We start from the raw sequence: 19,067 nt of genomic DNA on the forward strand, positions 1-19,067 counted from the left end.
ACGTCATCGACGCAGCTATTCGTCGCGGTGTGGGCGACGCGCCGCTTCGCTCACCCTGCACCCTTCCATTCCCATTACTCGCTATTCGCTTGCCGCGTTCCTTCCCTTAGTTTCGCCAGCATATCCTCGTGAACGTAGCAAATTGCCGAAATACCTGGCATACGTATCAACCGGAGCATCGAATCTTCATCGACCGATATTTCTTTTTCTACGCGTTTATCGACATCTCGCGTCTCTGTTTCGTCCTTACTGGATACAGATATCTATAGATACCATCGAAGATCATACGTAAATTTTATTTTCATACGTACTCCACTAGTATTATATATTATGTTTTACCACATACCAGTATGCCATATCCATACCGTATGAAACGATGCGATTGTGACAGACGCAGAATTATGTTACTTTTGGAAGCGTTGCATATCGACAGGCGTATGAAATAACCGTTATTCGTGTATACGAAAATGATATATAATATAGGATAGGATATAGCATATAATATAGACATTTTCTTTTTAAATAGATGTCGCGTATTTTGCCCAAAGAGTATATGGAACGCGATGCTTACCCACGATATTTAACGTATGTCTACAGAATACCCGTTGCTAAATCAATTAACGCGTTAGCTTTCCTTAGATGTGAAATGTTAAAAGTCATTTACTGAAAGAATAACGTTGCGTTTTCTTCGAAAAATACTTACTATTTGCACAAAACGATGACGATGATGAGAAAACGGCAAATGAAGAAAATTATATTGTTTTTAATGAGAAAGAAATAAAACGAGGGAGGGAATCTTGTTCTAGAAATGCCCGAAACTAAAGAACCTAGATTTCTGGATAGTTCAATAACGGAATTTCAAATCGGATTTGAAATTACTCGGTGCCAATCTATTATTGAATTTGGTACTAGTAAATAGCAAATTTCGTTTATTAACTTACTACTATTTATCTCGGACGTAAAAGAAGAACACGCATACACAAATGTAACTTCATATAGTCTGATTCGATGAAAAGTCGTGCGTGGTTCGCTATTGCATAGTAAAGAAACTTAAGAGAAAGTTCTTAATGGGGCTTGTTGGGTCTTGTTATAGAATACACGCTGGTTTCAAGCAAAAATATAAAACAAAACTCTTTTAAGACAAAAGAATAGGTTAAATCGTTTGTATACAAAAACATAATATACATTATGCTATTACTGGTGGACCTTCCGCATAACTCCGCCCAAAAATGACAAAGATTTCACGTGCTCCGTGACAGAATCCAAACCAGATCTTGCTATTTCGAAATTCTTGTAAATAAGATATAATATTCCGATGTAAAATAGATAGACAGCAATTATGTGAATGACGTATAATCTGAAAGTACAATACGCGAATTATATCGCGATAGAGCGAAACGTTCGTTCTACGAAAGTACGATAATAAGAAATCAGAATTGTTTAAAAAACATTTACGCATGCTTGTATTACGATATTCTTCAAAAAGATGGAACGTAATAGCATTTTAAAACTGACAACGTGAATACATACATCGCTTGGTGTCTTCTAGCGTTCGGCAACGTGGACAAATTCTCTTTCATGCAATATTGTCGTGCACCTAGAACGCAAGTTTTTATATAGTCGGCATGATCGATGGACAAGAAATCTATTGGGAAAATCTCCTTGTCTTTGGGACTCATTTCTTGCCGCATTATTAGCAAGTTTGAGTTATGGAAGGTCCATTCCCTCATAGTAAAGTATTGTAAAACTTCGAGTCCAACGGAAATACGTCTTTGGATACGAACCATACTAAAAAGGAATATCCTATGTACAATTCAAAACTGACAAGATAAAAAAGAAGTAATTAATTCGAAAAACTTGGCTTACAATCTCTTTTGCCGAAATATCAACATAAGAAAATCGATGAAATAAGCCGGTATAATGTGAAACAAGAAGACGATCAGATTATGTACGAATTTGCTGCTATGTATGTCACCGGTTGGATACCAAATTTGTCCCTCGAAAGGATATTCATACGCGATCTTTTTGCCTTTACCCAATACTTCTCCCCACGTAATGGGTAATATGCCACTTTGCGTCATATTGTATACCTGTATACTTGTATCTCTAGCAAAGAAAAAGTGAGAAATATGTAAACCAAAGAGCAGAGACTAGATGGTTCCAATTACTATTTGACCTAACAGATAACGGAAAGGCTGATGGAATAGCTTACTTGGTCGTCGTAGCTGTTCTATATGCGATTGCGATTAAGGCATTGATAGCAAGGTCGACGGGTATTACTTCGGCGTGATAGCTTCCATTACAGAGCATCGACCTTATCACACCTTTTCCTGCACCCACCATAAGGCCCACAGGTCCGTTTAGGTTATCCACCCAACCAGGTAACGGTTCTGCCAAAGCTGGAGTTACTGTACATACGACAATGTAATATTTGCTTTCACACGAAATCCGTATTCTATCAATTCGTTTAACGACAGTCTATATGAATATGTATATCGCGAATTAAGACATTTTCACGCGTTAACAACGAAATGTTTAAGTAAGCGATCAGCTGAAAATAAAAATATATATTGTAATCGTATCAAACATTTCTCTTCCTTTCGACTTTTTACAAAAACGATGAAAACAAGAGTATCCTTTACCCTGGTACGTGTATATCTCTATAGCTTTTCATTTTTTCTGCAAGCTGTTTTTGAAAAAGTATTATTTGTCGGCAACAAATTATTTTTACCTATTGATGGTCTGGCAATGCTACAAGGTAAATCCGGGTATTCGTCTGCTACCAGTTTTTCGGCCAATCTCTTTGAATACGTATAAGTATTCGGATGAAGACCCAACACCCTGTATTCGACGAAATCGATACGAATTATTAGTATTTGAATAGCCAAATAAACTAACTCGATACGCTAATTTTAAACAACAATTTGTCATTCTTCCCATAATGTGTAATATAATATTTTAGAAAAATTACCGAGATTGTAATTTTATAAGCTATTAAGAAATACGAATGCAATATTATTTCTTTGCGATAAAATCCCATAAGGGCATTAATTACTTGGGTGTAATAAGATCGATGGCACTTTCATCTAGCCATTGAACCAGCCTCATAACGTCGTGAGGATCAGCGGATGATTCGTACACTTTTTCGTCGAGTTCCTCTTTGTCGGCGTAGCAGAAGGCTGTGCTCAGATGCACGAATGCCTTCAGCTTTTTCATCTTTTTACCTAATTCTATAACTCTTTTCGTTCCAACCTTAAACGATAGTATTAACCAGATAAAAGAAAGAAAGTTTAAAAAGAATAACACAAATATCAAAATGGAAACGTATAGTTGGATTAATACACGTTTGAAACTACAAAATGTTCGTTGTGTGATTTAATTAATAAATTTACCGTATTCATGTCAATAGCGTCCTTCAATTTAGATTCTAATTTAAGAGTTGCGGCAAAATGGAATACTACGTCAGTTTCGTTTATTAATATTTCGAGTTGCTCGTTAGTTAATCCTAAATTCTTCATACCCACGTCCCCGCTTAAAGGTATAACTTTCTTCATCGTTTCAGGCTTTTGCTTTTGTATTCTTTGAAACATCTGTTCAAAATTATTTCAAATTTCATTAAATCACGCATAGTAATCACTCGTCGGTTCGATATTTTACTCGAAAATTAGTTGCTCTCCATTCAGTTTCAATATGTTGCTTCGTAATTGGTATACATACAATCGATAAATAACAAATTGGGCACATACGATACACCGTAGACGATACTCATGATTCGTAATCACCTTCTATATGATAACACAAGTACACTATACTAGATACAGCTCCGATTAATCGAAAATAATTAGCAAAAGTTAAAAAGAAAAAAGAGTTTTTAAGTATAAAGTACAAAGAAGGGTTCATACTTACGAGTAATTTAAACATTTCGTCGACACGCATCTCGGGAGTACGACCTCTTTTTGGCCGTATCAAAATATAAATCTTATTTAAATCGCTACAACTATAAAGTAGCTTCTCGATTAGGACTTTTCCCATCAAACCGGTCCCTCCGGTTACAAAAACGACTTTTCCTTTGTAAAAAGATTGTATCTCGCTTAATTCGGTCATTTTTTTCTTTTAAATCTGAAACAAACTATCGTGAAAGTTCAATACGTTCGGTATATAGCGTCTCCGCTAAAAAGATTAGTTTCTTTATTGCTCATTGCCTTATTCTACTTGGTTTAATAATAAAAAAGGAAAAGAAGGAAAAATATAGAAAATCCACCGAAAGCAACGATTCTACGAATAAGATTTAAATTTATATTTCATATCAAACTCGAAACAGCAGAAACACATAGGTACGTAGACATTTGCGCGCGTACATTGATTGTGTACGTAGGGAATTAAATTTATAAATGTAATATTTTTCTAAATTAACGGTACATTTGTAAAAAAGCTTAACAATACATTTTGCTGGAATCTGTCCGTTCTACGAATTAAGCACATATTATTATAATAAAATACCAGCACATATACCTACATATTCGTATATTCTAAGATAGATGAAATATTTTTAACGAGTTTTACGACTGTTATTCTTTTTTATCGTCATCTTCATTTTTTCACTTTTCATTCGGTCAGTTTCTTTCCCCAACTTCCTCGATTCTCCTTTTTCGCGAACATCTCATAATCGCGTATTCGCTTGTGCTTGAATCTCGGCAAAAGTCAATCACTATCTGTCATTTGAACAAAGTCCAAGGAGAAAATAAAGTTAAAGCAGTCCTTTTCGTGAGTAGGTATTGCCGTAGCCCAATACATTTCACGTATCGTTACTAATATACGATTAATTTTTATCAGGTCATACCTCGATAGACAGAGGCATTAATGCATCCGTGTTCGGAAGTACAGTTCATAATCTTTAAGCAAACGGATTTTAACCTACCATATAGTTAACTAGCATTAATTGCAGAAGTCGCCGTTTTATCTCGCAATTATGTTAATAACAGAATGTTTCGCGTACTTGACAGTGAAAGTATTCTTGAGATACAGTCACCGTCACTTACTATATTTGTACGTTCAACTGTTTCTACAAACATATAATTTCTCGCATTATGGTAATATTTTGCCATGACAGAATATAACGATCGCATGTATTATGCGAGAATTTAAAAGCAACGTCAACGATAAAATCGCTATAAATTTTATACGTTATTTCTTGCATTCGAAGTAGTATGTATTTTCGTTATACGATTAAAACATTAACATAATCGATTGTGATATTTTAATCAATTTTTGTCGAAAATGTTACCATACATTCTATAACATTATGGTATTTAATAAAATGTGAAAAGATGCGAGCAATGGAAAAATCTACGAAAACTGAAAAAATTGTGTTATTTTTGATACACGCGTATAAGTATCATGGATAGAAGATCATAGAAATTGAAGTAAAATTATGTAGTTTCGTTAGAAAGTGAATGGTCCGGTCATTCGATAGTATTAAATGTGGCAACATTGAATGAGTTTCACTTTTACAGAACCTTTCGACGGCAATAATATAAAATCTCAATTACAAAACTAGAACAATCTTCGCGTACCACGATTTGGTGCAAAACCTTTTAAAATACTTTTCCTTCCATTTAATACAAATTGATTTAAGATTAATAAGATTAATTCATAAAATGACAAGTGTAAGAATAAATTGCTCATTGCTATGTAACATGTTTTTGCGACTTTATTCATAGAACAATCCTCTATTTTAAAACCTGTTTACAGTTTAGCCGACATCTACTTGAAGCATCCCGGTGAACAGAAAAATTTAATATATACATAGCTGCGACAAAGTCTTCTTTTAGAAAACGGAAGTGTACAGAGTAAATCGTGTAATTTAATAGCGTTTTCCCTATTAAATGTTATCTAAGAGCACTATATAATTTTAAATCTTATGAATATTTATGTTTCAAAATAAGTAAAGTGTATAACTCTTCCTACTATTCTACATACATGCCCAATAATTTCTGCACGGTATTCGATAATTAGTGTCATTATTGATTTAAAAAATGCCTCTTAAAAAGATTTTACAAAAATAACTGCAAAGAATTTATTCGTTCAACGAAAAAGGAAACAATTATATCATTAGCAAAACAAATTCGTATGAATTCGAAATGTCTTGATGATAAGCGATGAAACTGGACAACCGTGTAAAATTCGTTTCGAGATTTATCGTTTCAGATTAAAATATTTATAATCAAGGATTTATTACCCTAAACAAATCACGATTTCGAATGAATGCTTGCGATAGTGTAGAGAGTATCTATCGATCGCGTATACCGATACATTTAATTTAACAGCCTTATGAAAGATCTTCGTAGAATAATTTATGAAGATATATTACGTTGATTTAATATAAAAAATTGTTTAACAATCCTTAAAACATCAATCAACTAAATAAATAGAAAATCATTCTGTTTTTCGACGATCGAACAAAAAAACATTTGATGAAAAGTCATCACCATTGTATATCGTATATCGTATATTCCATCTTATTATTTCCTTTCTTTTTCTTCCCATTTATCTGTATCGTTTATTATCTAGTTATTCTTATTTTTCATTCCATCTCCCTAATATGTATTTGTTAAATTTATTTAAATAATAACTGCAACTAAAATTTTATATACGAATCAGTAGGAAGGTTAAAAGTGACGGCAGAGGGTTAAATACAAAAACAACTATATCGATAGCTGCTTGACTTGTTGCTTAGTCCAATCACTTTTCACAGGAATAAAAAGAGTCAAATAATTGAATGAATATAATACTTGCAAAATAGTAATAATAACAACTTTTATTATTATCGTTGATATATGACCAACCTTAATATGTATTTATTTATTTCCAATTTATTATTCATTCTTTCCTAAAGTCACCCACTATCAACGTTAAGGAGTAACCGATTGATTTCATTGACTGATTTCATTACACAACAAAACGAAAAATATATCACCGGTACCTAATATCAAAAAATTGATATGAAAATAATAATAAACAAAAATATACTTACCTAATAGACTACGGGAATAGACTGATAAAAGCGAAACAAGTCTCTCTTAAGATATTTCAGTGCGCGAAATCGACAGGAGAGTTGGAAATACAACACGAAATCGCTCAAACTAAATAAGAACAGGAAGAACAGTCGTGAACCACGGTGTTCGAACCTACTGAGCTTCAACGCAGATCGAGCTGAAAGTCGTAGCAGAACTAATGTCGTCTCCCCACCTGAGCGCAAGTGTGTTCAATTTGACGAAATATAATTCTTTTCCTTCTATCCGAAAAGTTTTTCTTGCGGTATCTTCATCGCTCGATGCATTCAGCTACAAAGAAATGCACATTTTCTTTTGCTTCTGTCGAAATATTTTTCATTATAAAATTCGTTCATACTATTTCACGTAGCTTCAATGTAAAACGATACTTTTGACTGAAACAAATTACACTGCGTACGAGATGCAATGAATTTGAAATCAATATGAAATTGTTATATTTCTTTTAAATCAACATTTACGTTTAGGTCACTACAGTCAAACTGTAACACTAAAAAAACTTAAAATTACGTCCAACTTTATTCTTCTGTTACATTATGAATATTATAAACATATGTCCACATATAGATACCCATACATGTATACTATCGTATTGAGTACTATTTAAATGCACTTCTTAAAAAGGAAAAGAAAATTAAACGCAAATTTCTTCTCTACCTTGGAAAAGTTAAATCTAAGTTTTCTTGATTCGTGCATTGTTATATTCCACAGATAAGTGTCAAACGACATATAACGAAATTTTATAATTTGGTATTATCATACAAACTCATATACCATGTTTTCTAAATTTAATCATGTGTGCAAAAGTAATGGTATGGACGATATAATTTTGATATAATTAGGTGCAATAAGTTACACTTGCTCCTTTCACTGAAAAGTTACTTGTATCGCTTTAATGTTTTTACAAGTATGTTTTTCGTTACGCAAAGATGTTGTGTAAACTCAATGCACATTTGTAGTTCATCGACATTTACATTACTCCTCTAGAAAATATCTCTTCCTTTCTCTCCTTGCTATCGCTCATTAAACATTTGCTATATAATTTGTTCCTTACCCAATAAGTAATAGTATTATTGTATTTATAAGTTTAATGTAGTAAAATTTTATGTCGATAAAGAAGTAATTTAAATATAATAATAAAAGACAGAACCAAGTAAAATAATATTAAACTTTGATGTAATATTGAATTAATTCTATGTATTTTATATAACATACATTTCTTTGCAGCTTTTATATATTTTGCAGAGTAAGAAACTAACTTGACGGAAACAAAGATCTTTATATATATCTTATCATATCACAGACGTGTGATATCAAGAAGTGGCGTTTTAGTAACAAACAATGTAAACGATTGAATATCATTTTAATAAATTGTTATTAAAAAAATGTCTTCGCACACTATACCGATAGTCGAAGAATTAGCTAAGGATTACGCAAATTATTTAAAACTAGATTTATCCAGTCAAGTATGTACTATCCTATACATAACCTCAATGAATGAACCTGAAGTGTTACATATATCAAAGAATATTTTCTTATATCCTATAATTGTAAAATAAAACGTACGATATAATGTAATGTTACATTCCAGATGAAGAATTTTCATGATGCAATCGAAGATGTAATGATGCGTTTAGAAGAGTTTCAGTCAATTATTGAAATGGTTAGAGATAATAATTTAAATTAATAGATTTTTAATAAACATAATTTATATATATATTATATACATTATACTTTGTGTTAAAAGGTTCAGTCTGAAAATAGCCAATGTATTGATCAACATATCCCAAAACTACAAGACATGCAACAAGAGGTCATAAATCTTAGCAGACGAATAGATGCTTTAGAACATGTTATTGCAATGATTAATGTAAATCTAACAACATTAGAAGCTGCCGTTGATAATGCAGAAGCTGAATTAGGAATCTCTGATAGATTATTCGGAATGTTAAATCGTTTATCTTTCTTTGTAAGTCATTGTTACTTTCATAATATTGATAACACGATTACTTGATTCGTAATACATATATTTCATGATATGTATTTCAGAAAAAAACTCAAGAACCTGTGGTACCTAATAAATTATCAATGTACGAGCCTCCAACAATTTATAGAACCAATGACTATTTTAAGAGTGAATGAATAAAATACTTTATTTTATAGAGACATATAATAGATTTATCAATTATTTTCATACATTAATATATGCTACATTCTGAAGAAAATCTTCAATATTTAAGAGGTGTGTATTATTAAATGAATTTCGCATGTTTCTGTTATAGATATGAAATAAAAATTATTTTAGTACGTATTGTGTTATGATTGTTTTCAGATATAAAATGTTTTCTGACATAAAATGTTACAGACAAATATTCATTAACGAATCAAATAAAATTATACCTTGAATTTACTGGCTGAATAGTATTTAATAAATAGAGAACATGCAACCCTGGAATAATTATCATTATTCAAATTTAACATATTTTACCAATTTTATCCCTAAAATACTAAAAAACTACCATAATTCATAGTCTGACCATTAACATGCTGCAAGAGTACAAGTTTTTAATTGTGCTTTCTTTTCACCTAATAAACAACTTCCACCTATACAATGCCTCCATCTTGTTAATTTTCCTATACCACAAGTAACGCTACAGCTTGACCAGTTTCCCCATTGATCCCATATTTTTGGTCCTTGACGATTAATCCTACCTATTGTTAAAATATTTCATTTTCAAATAAAGATATTCATATAAGATTACTGCTAAAACAGTGCCATAAATATAACATTCATATTTGCCACATATTTTGAAAAATATATAATAAATTTAAGACTCATATAATGATAATAAAGAATAATTCCTCCATTAAAATACTATTTAATACAATTATCACCATTAATAAAATGATGTATTGAATAATTTTCAAGTCTGTTATTATATTTAGCTAAATTTTAAATAATTGCAATATATTAAGTTTGAAGATATGTACAAACATGACATTCTTGAAAAAAAAAATAAAAATAACATTTTTACAATTAAAAAGTTTAAAATTACTACAAATATATCGGTGAAAAATTAAATAAAGTAATTTACATATTCTTTTATCAAGATACAAAATATGTACTAGAATAATAAATGTTTTATAAAAATCAATTCAAAATCAGAGACACAAGAAAGATTATGATTTACAAAAGCATAGCTTACCACGATGCTACAAATATTACAATTTGTACGAACTGTATAAAAATGTAAAATCTAGTTGACAGAAGAAATAATAAAAAAGAAAGCAAGAATATTAGGCAAGTCCTCAGAATTCTTTTTCATAGCCATAATAGTAGAAAGCAAACGTCAATAAAGTAAATTGATCGAAGATAACTACAAATGAAATACAGTGTTAACGTAATCCCTGGCCCTTAATAGGCTAATATTGGATTGTCCGGAAAGTTAGTTCCGATTTTGAAGGAAATTGGTTGACATGAAAGATCTTATTGAAAAGTTTTTCGCTGAAAAACCTGAGAGGTTCTGGAAGGATGCAATATTCAAGTTGCTTAAAGGATGGAGAAAGGTTGTGGAATAAAATACCACCTATATAATTCAATAAATGTATATCGAATCTAAATGTAAATCGGAATGAACTTTCCGGGCGACCGAATATATTCTCCTTTAATAATACTTTCTATAATTATATAAAGTATTTATCAAATAATAATTAAAATAGTAAATCAATTGCTTATTGGTTATACCTTTTTTTTCACTTTGTCCATCTGTATCAACTTCGTTATTTGTAATAGCGTATGTTTCCATGGTACGATGCAAATTTTCCTTTTGTCTCGGAGATGATTGTTTATAAGGAGTTAATATAATATTATTTAAACGACTTTCGGACTGAAAAATTGATAAACACTCTATAAAAATAAATATAATGATAAATGTTTTAACAAACGATTTTACCAAATCATATAGCATAATTTGCATTACTGATTTATTAATTTCATGTAATACTTTTTACTGACTGAAATTATCTATCAATGTACGAAATGATCCAATAATCTTTTTAAAGCTATAACAATAATAAAATTACATATAAGAGGATTAAGCAATATTATTATTTAATAGAAATGATTAATTGAGGATAAAGTAAAATTATGTAGTTTTGGTAATGCTATATGCATATCGCAAAAAAAAATAAACAAAATTAAAAGTCTGTATCACAGCAAAGTAAGTGTTTAATGTTTTTTTTTTACCATCATTTACATATATATCGTTGCCGAAAATTTAATTTAGAACAATATGCATATGGTACAAATGTGCTATAATAATTTCGTAAGGTATCGCAGATATATGTACGTATGTATGTACGCAAACTGTACTAAAATGTGTAATATCTTTCACCTTTTTAATAGAGCGGAAATACTAAAGCAGAGAATGGAAAAATAGAAATTTATCGATAAATAGCAGCCAACAATACAGACAGAAATACCATTGATTATTACATCAGTTAAATATAATGTGTAAAATTTAGTTAAAGTTAAATACAATTTCATTGAAGGAAAAGATTTATTTTAATTGAATATAGAATTAAAGTCAAAATCTTATGTTCGTATTTCTGTATAAACTTAAAATATAACAATGTATTCTCTATTTTTAATAAAACTATTTGGATTTAATGCCAAGCCATTGAAGAATATCTTTAGAATCACAATTTTTTAAATGGCATGCTTTTATTTGTGCTCTCTTTAATCCTTTTATGCAATGTTCTGCTGAACAATGACGCCAACGAACTTGACGACCACTTCCGCATGTTACACTGCATGTACTCCAATTGCTCCAGTCATCCCACAATTCACTATCTATAATATTTGAAAAGTGATTTATTTTATTAATAAAAAAAATGTTATCTTTAAAATAGATTAATAATAGATTTATATATACATATATAATAGATATATAATAAGTTAATTGATTAAAAATAATAGATATTAAGTACATACTAGGTACGTTTGGAAGTGCATAAATCTAAATGAATAACTTCCTTGTTTACTTACTATTTTCAGTAGGATGTCCAATATACTTCAATAAGTTAGTTTGTTCCTTTTCATGTAACTCCACACTCATTGTAGGGTTTTCATAAAGCATTTTATTTAAATAACTAAGTAATTTGCGCCGACGGTTTGTTAGAGGTTTACAGTAAAATGGACCATGATAACATCCTTTATCATTTCGTTGTGGTATTATTTGACTAAACTGCATCCAACGTATATTAAATGAATATTTATTTCAAATTATATGAATTGCGTACTCATTTAAGTAACTGACTTTCACATATCTGAATTTTTTGTTATTAAACCCAAGAACATACACTTTTTGTAAGACATTTAATTCAGCAGAGAAAAGGCTGACCTCTTGATTATCGTACATACTAATTTCATAAACTTAATGTTAAGTCTCATAACTAGTATAACAACATAATCAGTAGATAATAAACAATTGTAAAACATATGTGGGTTGATATAATTTTTACAATATAAAAAAAATATTATTACCATTCATGAATTGCATTAGCATTCAAAGAATTTGAATTAAACGTTAGAGCATTTTCATTTGACTTAAAGATATACAAATCTCCAGATTTAATACCGTTATCAGACTTCTCTAAAATAATGCATACTAATAACAACGTAGGTAATAAATACATATTACATTAATCGCTCACAATGCTTCATCAGTTAAATGAAATTATACATTAATAGGTCAAATTGATTAAAAGTAATATCAATGATAAAATAAATCACATTTTATCTGACAGTTTCACCTATATATTTAAGATATGTGATAGTTGTATATATATATATAGTATATTTGGTTAGTCAAAATAAAACAATTGACTGTGTCATCAATTACTACTACTAAGAAGTATTAAAAGCCAGAAAATAGCAATATGAAAGATGCTATCACATATTAATATTATAAATACTAATTAATATTTAAAGGAGGTATAATATAATGCAAATATTATTTCACTCATAGAAATATGTTTGGATAATAAAAATATTTTATGATTAAATTGATATAAAAATAATATGTTCATTGATGAATTTGATTTCTCTTAATTTAACAAATGAGACAATATAAACATGAAATATTTTATCTTTAATTTTTTCAATAATTTGTATCTCATTAACAAAAAAAAAAAAAAAAAAAAAAAAAAAAATAGATAAAATTGTAGATTATCCTTACATAATTATTAATTTATCCATTTCACGTTGTCATATTTGGATATTTTTTATGATTATTTATTCTCTTCATAACTTGAAACTAGTTTAAACATAAATATATTAATCCTCGCACGCTGTTGTAAAATTTCGTTTGATAATACCAAACGATGGTAGAAAATAGAGAAACGTGCGAAAGCCATTTTGACGAAAATAATACTAATAATATAAAACAATGATATAATTATATAATCAATAGCAAAAATTTATTTCATGTCGTTAACTTTATGTCTCATGTATCATCACTTTCATGTTGTTAACTTCATGCGTGTGCATGTATGAGAAGCTGTATTTGTTCTCATTTAAATAACTTTCTGTATAGATATTAATACATTGTGTATATATCACACCTTTTTATACAAAAATATTTACCCAACTTTGTCACTTATTAAAGACATTTGTTTTAAATCACAGTTTTAAATAATTATGCTAAAGAATACTTATAATCGGAAGAATGTTTTATTAGCACGACCATTTGGAATTTGTCCTTGAAGTCTTAATCTTCTAACTGCTTCTCTTAAATGTTTTGGTTGTAAAGGACCTGATTCCTGATGAGCTTCCATAACATCAAGAGCTAATTTAATAATCATATTTGAATTAAAGGAAATAGTTTAACTCATTAAATATGTCAACAGAAGATTTAAGTATCACCTTCTTCTACTATTTCCCCAACAAACACTTTTGCAATACCAGACATAGCAATGACCACATTCTGTGACACTGAACAACCTGTTATAGTTTGCATGATCTGTAATATGGCATATAATTTATGAAATACATTTTAAGAAACATAGTATTATAAAAAATGTAAGAGAAAAATAATTACTCTTTTTATCGCAGCTTTTGGAAAAGCTGCTCTTCTATACATTTCATATCTGTCCAATTGATCCTCCGTAAAATTTGACACTAGTACTCTTTGAAGAAAAAGAAATATCTTATTTATGTATAAAATAATATATATTCAGAAACTGCACAAAATTTAAGTACATACTGCATCCTTTCTCTTTCCTCTTCTTCCAATTCTTTTTTACTTTTCTCTTTACTTTCTCTTCTTTCTTTAACGCTCGTTGGATTTGCATGAGGCAATACTATGTCATTTTCAAATATATCTTCCCTAACTTGTTCTTCTTCTCTACTTTCAATTTCATGTTTAACAATTTCCAATTGATCTTCCAATTCTGTGACTTCGTCACATAACAAATTACTTTCTATTTCTTCCCCATCCGACTGCGACTGTGAACTCATTGCATCAAATTCTACCTAATATTATGAATAAATAAACGAACAAATGAAAATATATTAGCTTAGTGATATAGTATCCTACTAACATACCTTAACTTGTATATTATCAACATCCACCGTTTCTACATCTTTGATTACAGAATCTTGCGAAGGACTAACTTTTTCTTCCCTTTCCTCAACATCTACATGCTCGCTTTCATTTCCAGAGTCTTCTTTTCCAAATATATTATCCATAATGTAATAAGATATATAGAATTACAAATATTATAAATTTAGGGCTTCTGAGTCATTCTAAAAATTAAAAATTTCTTGTATTTGTCTTTGGTTTAGGAGTAGGTTTTGTATTTGTTTAGGTTATTTATAACTAATTGAATCTTATAAAAATATATTATTTTAGGTTAGATTAAATATTATAATAATCACCTTATGAAAAGTTTAATCTAAATATTTAATTAACAAGCATAAGCTAATAAATAGATTATAAAGAGCTCTGTAAATCTATGCACGTTTTGCAACAATGATCTTCAATACCCTAATGTGATGTATAAAAAACGTTACCCGTAATAGTGCTTGTATAAGAACTATTTATGGTTTAATTCAAACAAACCCGCCATACTTTTCAATAGGTAGGACGTAGAATATTAAAAAATGACATATTAATTTAATAGTATAGATCATAAAATACACAATAAACTCGAGAACGTAACTTTTTATCTTATTAAATAATTTTATATAATTTCTGCTAATTTTTTATTATTTCAATCTGTAACAAGATTATTTGTTTAGAAAAAAATATAATTAAATATTATAATAATAAGTTGTGTAAAATTTAGTACGAATATAGAATAAATGTTTACTCTCCGAATTATTGAATTATCAACTCTAATAATATAAATTGTATTATAATGATTAAAATATCACGTTTATTGTTATATACGGAAAATAAAATAATTTAACTAAAAGATTCTTGATTTTTCGTTAAATCTGTAAATATATATTTGTATAAAAAGATCTCAATTATTTTAAATGTATCGAAGCGAGTCAGAGTATAAGGAAGTTTAAATCAAATTGATCCAGGCATATTGAGCCACACGTGTTTCTCATTTTTCAAACACAAACGAATTTATACCTATTTATTATATTGAAAAATGTAAAACTGGAGAAAAGTAAAATTTTAGAAAAGTAACATCTATGTGATATATCGCTATGAAAAATCTATAGAAAAAAGCTTAGATGTAAAATGCATATATATTTCATTGTTCAATGGGAATATTTTTAGGAATTAAACGACGCGAGGCATCGCAACGTGGCGCCAGCTGGTGGCTGAGTAAAATTTAGTCGACAGTGTCGCGACGCCGCGACGTATTTGTCAATACCAGATCGTATTCACGATTTTCATAGTTTGTTGGTGTTCACAAAGAAGTATCGCGCGATTTTATCAAGGCAAGTGACTCGAGTGATTGAAGTAAAAAGAAATTTAATATTGGATACGAATCGATAGATAATTGAACTGAAAAGCAAAGGGTACTCGGCGCGGGGAAAAGGGATATCGAGAACTGGCCGGAACTCGGGACGATAGCTGGTGGCTCGGTAGGTCTGTAGTCAGTAACTCGGCCGAGTATATTGTCTATCTTATTCGAGGGCCGAGGGGAGAGCGGTGGTGAGTGAGTGGAATACAGTGAAATATCAAAGATCGAGAGTAACATCGTCGGCAAAGAGTTGACTCGATTCTAACGTCGAAGCATCGAATACCGGGCCTACGAATGCAGTTTCAAGACGGAGTCGCGTATTAAGATGTGAGTACGGTGTGTCTTGGAAAATACACGGCGTTCGTTGCGTACCGGATTTCACGAGAAAATTATGGCGAAAGGAGAAGAAAGGGTTTCGTTGCCAGCGAGCATTGCATCCGTCGCGACAGCTCTTCATCGAGCATAAGACAGTGGAAAAGATTGTCCTCGTAGACGGTATGAAAAACTGCCGATACAAGCAGAAAATATTGTAAATTTACATTGAATTTTGCACAACACATAACCCTTTGTATATGTTCGCGCTTAATCCGCACACACGTCTCTTCATACGCATACTATCATGCGCTTTATCAACAATGTCATTCTAAACTTTTGTGCTAACACATCTATGTATATATACCGTGATAGGAACGCTAGTGAAAAACCGGTCTTGCCTTTTCAAAAACTCCGCGACTTCTCGTTCCTTGATCTCGTTCTTCCACGGAAACGTCATTCTCGCCGTTTCGGCTTCAAATTTTATTTTATCAACCTTCATTTTTCAATCGTCTGTACCATTGCTAAAAATACATTCGATTGCCAATATAGACGTTCCTTGTTTTATTTTTTTCTTTTTTTTATTTTTTACAAAAGCTACGTTATAACACACAAACCTCGTTATCTGTAAGATGAACAACCCTTTCCATATCTTCTTCATAATTTCCATATTTGAACGTATTCATTTTCATACCATTTTTACGTTGCAGAGAATGTATTGCAAAAATGTTAATCCGCCTTTCTGTTACTCTGATAAAATCTCATTGATCGTAAAATTATTTTAGTGAAAGGAATTTCATTCTTGTTGATCTATTTTACGATATAAACATTCTTACTATGTCCTACTACTATTCTTACTAAATATAAACAAGTTGTCGTTGTTGTCATATAGAAATTAAGGTGTCATCTAGATTATCGCATATACCAGTCAGTTTTCATTCTATTCGTATCACTGTATGAATTCGATATCGAATACTATTAAAATATTTCTGATACGATATATTTTCAAGGAGAATTTTTTGAAGCGACATCGCTAGTTTCGGAGCGATGCTCGCCATTCCGAAGGGATGTGCGATTTAAACGTACGGATTTAGTTCGAAGGTATTACATTTACGTAGAGGCACGCGTAAAGGGAGCGGCTGAAACTAAAGGTAGAGACGTAGAGAGACGGTCGTTGGCCGAAGGAGAAACGACCCGGCGAGTCTTGCTCGAATCAACGGAGAAGAGCCTGTTTCGCTACATAGGGAACACGTATCTTTGTCGCGGTTGCCTCTGTTCAACCTGCTAGCCTTTCGAACCAAACGATAACGTTGCTTTACCACGCGAACCAACTTATATACATATCTACTTTTTTCAATTTGTTCGTAGTTAATTGAATTTGCGCTAATTCCGTGGCGTACGGTTCCCGTCGAGACGACGATGTACACGAAATAACGCGCAACTTTTTTTCGATTGGGATTCCAACCAAACTTTCAGCTCGTGCACAAATTGTGTAAAAGTATTAAATTACAAATGAATTTCGGATCGTTGAGAAACAGCGTTTGCATATTGAAAATGCGTATGTATGTATATACGAAATAATACTGTAGATGTGAAAGAAGCATTGCGATTTGCGACATGAAAACTCGACGAACAAAGTACATAGTCACGTGCGAGATATAGAATATGTGTTTACGGCGATCGGCATTGCAGAGGTCAATATACCGTTAGAGACATCGCGATATTCTCCTCTCTTTCTTATTTCGTTGAACGCGTCATATCGTGCCAACTTACCAATCCCACGTCTTCCATTTTTTTTTCTTTTTTTTTTTTAGCGCAAATTTGTCTCATCGTACGAATACGTTATTAGACAATACATGATACGATACGATCGTTAGAACTCGGACTTCCTTTTCTCTTCCTTTTCGACCGAAAAGTTTTCCAGGACAAACTTCCTTTTCAACCGATACACCGTTATTTGCATCTATCCGACTTTCGATTTTATCCTCTTCGATTTTACAAATCGATTTTACAAAGATCAGAGATTGTTACCTTAAAAGACTATAGAAACAAAATGTCAAGGAAATGGATATTTTTAATTAGAAATTATACGCGTCGAAACAGGATCGTGCCGACAATAAATTAAGTCGTGTCTCGACAGATAAATGATAAATGTCGATAGCCGATACTTTACAACGACTCTTTACGAGTCTCGATGCATTTGCATCGTATTAACATTTCGACGTTAAATCAGTGTCGTTACAACGTTTATATACATATTGTTTTCTAAAATTAACACGATAGAGCTTGGTTACTTAAATGTGACATCGTGTCACGGGTGTATCGATCGAGGACAATATTTACTCGATGTTTGCAAAGTCTCTTATTATGCACAGTTCTGTCATCAAACACCTGAGATTATATCGGAATTAGTAACGAAAATAGAGGATCGTACAACGCAGTAACGACAAACACACATTTACGCGCATCTCTCCTCCTTACGTTGTTCGATATCAATGAGTTTAAAGTCACACGTGACGCTACGATTAAACGTAAATGTTGGTTTACGCGAATTCGCGCTCGTAACGCTTTACAGTTTAACTAACATCGGGTCCTTGACTCTGCCGCTCCAAGTAAAACCAAGTTTTACGTAAGCACTTTCCATTTGCAAAGGTACGAAAGCGATTGGTGAAAAATGCTGTCTCGGCTGGAAATTCGATT

At 31.0% G+C, this 19,067-nt stretch overlaps 5 protein-coding genes across 9 annotated transcripts in view; 2 read left to right on the top strand and 3 right to left on the bottom strand.

Moving 5' to 3' along the window:
- Positions 1–932: 932 nt before the first annotated feature.
- On the bottom strand, positions 933–9,731 carry LOC100643995 (putative fatty acyl-CoA reductase CG5065). Of its 3 annotated transcripts, none has more exons than XM_048406396.1 (9): positions 9,657–9,731; positions 3,907–4,119; positions 3,393–3,590; positions 3,056–3,252; positions 2,732–2,841; positions 2,213–2,408; positions 1,867–2,106; positions 1,531–1,788; positions 933–1,357 (listed from the first exon to the last, which is right to left on the bottom strand). In XM_048406396.1, exons 2-9 carry the CDS (start codon positions 4,102–4,104, stop codon positions 1,195–1,197), a joined length of 1,560 nt encoding a protein of 519 aa, XP_048262353.1. In that variant the 5' UTR covers positions 4,105–4,119; positions 9,657–9,731; the 3' UTR covers positions 933–1,194. The 3 variants fall into 3 exon arrangements, with proteins under 3 accessions (XP_048262353.1, XP_012174769.2, XP_020723705.2); XM_012319379.3 differs by lacking the exon at positions 9,657–9,731 and adding an exon at positions 7,034–7,250; XM_020868046.2 differs by lacking the exon at positions 9,657–9,731 and adding an exon at positions 7,034–7,250 and having other exon boundaries at positions 3,907–4,129.
- LOC100644234 (biogenesis of lysosome-related organelles complex 1 subunit 4) lies at positions 8,338–9,525 on the top strand. Of its 2 annotated transcripts, XR_002308802.2 has the most exons (5): positions 8,338–8,536; positions 8,662–8,733; positions 8,818–9,039; positions 9,120–9,312; positions 9,403–9,525. XR_002308802.2 is itself a non-coding variant. In XM_020868047.2 (4 exons), the coding sequence occupies exons 1-4, from the start codon at positions 8,456–8,458 to the stop codon at positions 9,210–9,212; spliced, it is 468 nt and encodes a 155-aa protein (XP_020723706.1). In that variant the 5' UTR covers positions 8,338–8,455; the 3' UTR covers positions 9,213–9,377. The 2 variants fall into 2 exon arrangements, 1 of the variants encoding a protein (XP_020723706.1); XM_020868047.2 differs by lacking the exon at positions 9,403–9,525 and having other exon boundaries at positions 9,120–9,377.
- LOC110120176 (zinc metalloproteinase nas-36) lies at positions 9,120–11,713 on the bottom strand. The gene is made up of 3 exons (XM_048406398.1): positions 11,317–11,713; positions 10,816–10,957; positions 9,120–9,782 (listed from the first exon to the last, which is right to left on the bottom strand). The coding sequence occupies exons 1-3, from the start codon at positions 11,320–11,322 to the stop codon at positions 9,610–9,612; spliced, it is 321 nt and encodes a 106-aa protein (XP_048262355.1). The 5' UTR covers positions 11,323–11,713; the 3' UTR covers positions 9,120–9,609.
- Positions 11,714–12,328: 615 nt separating this feature from the next.
- Positions 12,329–15,220, bottom strand: LOC100644425 (transcription initiation factor TFIID subunit 11). Its single transcript, XM_003402849.3, has 6 exons — positions 15,010–15,220; positions 14,677–14,877; positions 14,336–14,604; positions 14,171–14,258; positions 13,996–14,092; positions 12,329–13,918 (listed from the first exon to the last, which is right to left on the bottom strand). Exons 2-6 carry the CDS (start codon positions 14,818–14,820, stop codon positions 13,785–13,787), a joined length of 732 nt encoding a protein of 243 aa, XP_003402897.2. The 5' UTR covers positions 14,821–14,877; positions 15,010–15,220; the 3' UTR covers positions 12,329–13,784.
- Positions 15,221–15,944: 724 nt separating this feature from the next.
- Positions 15,945–19,067, top strand: part of LOC100644787 (serine/threonine-protein kinase tricornered) — a 44,913-nt gene continuing 41,790 nt past the window's right edge. The window contains exon 1 of one of the 2 annotated variants that reach the window (XM_048406387.1): positions 15,945–16,382. In XM_048406387.1, the coding sequence (XP_048262344.1) occupies positions 16,381–16,382 (2 nt within the window). In that variant the 5' untranslated portion in view covers positions 15,945–16,380. Of the gene's footprint in view, positions 16,551–19,067 lie in introns of both variants that reach the window. The other variant, XM_012319385.3, reaches the window with a different exon arrangement.

This window comes from Bombus terrestris, chromosome 6 (genome assembly GCF_910591885.1).
Source record: "Bombus terrestris chromosome 6, iyBomTerr1.2, whole genome shotgun sequence".
NCBI classification, from domain to species: Eukaryota; Metazoa; Arthropoda; class Insecta; order Hymenoptera; family Apidae; genus Bombus; species Bombus terrestris.

Coding starts and splice junctions, on each gene's coding strand:
- LOC100643995 (XM_048406396.1), bottom strand. CDS start 4,104: ATGACCGAATTAAGCGAGATACAATCTTTTTACAAAGGAAAAGTCGTT. Junction 3,591..3,906: donor ACGAAATGTTTAAATTACTC/GTAAGTATGAAC, acceptor AATTTTGAACAG/ATGTTTCAAAGAATACAAAA. Junction 2,107..2,212: donor AGAACAGCTACGACGACCAA/GTAAGCTATTCC, acceptor TTTCTTTGCTAG/AGATACAAGTATACAGGTAT.
- LOC100644234 (XM_020868047.2), top strand. CDS start 8,456: ATGTCTTCGCACACTATACCGATAGTCGAAGAATTAGCTAAGGATTAC. Junction 8,537..8,661: donor AACTAGATTTATCCAGTCAA/GTATGTACTATC, acceptor GTTACATTCCAG/ATGAAGAATTTTCATGATGC. Junction 9,040..9,119: donor TAAATCGTTTATCTTTCTTT/GTAAGTCATTGT, acceptor TATGTATTTCAG/AAAAAAACTCAAGAACCTGT.
- LOC110120176 (XM_048406398.1), bottom strand. Junction 9,783..10,815: donor TGGACAAAGTGAAAAAAAAG/GTATAACCAATA, acceptor TTTTAACAATAG/GTAGGATTAATCGTCAAGGA.
- LOC100644425 (XM_003402849.3), bottom strand. CDS start 14,820: ATGGATAATATATTTGGAAAAGAAGACTCTGGAAATGAAAGCGAGCAT. Junction 14,259..14,335: donor GAGGAAAGAGAAAGGATGCA/GTATGTACTTAA, acceptor TTTTCTTCAAAG/AGTACTAGTGTCAAATTTTA. Junction 13,919..13,995: donor TGGGGAAATAGTAGAAGAAG/GTGATACTTAAA, acceptor TTATTAAATTAG/CTCTTGATGTTATGGAAGCT.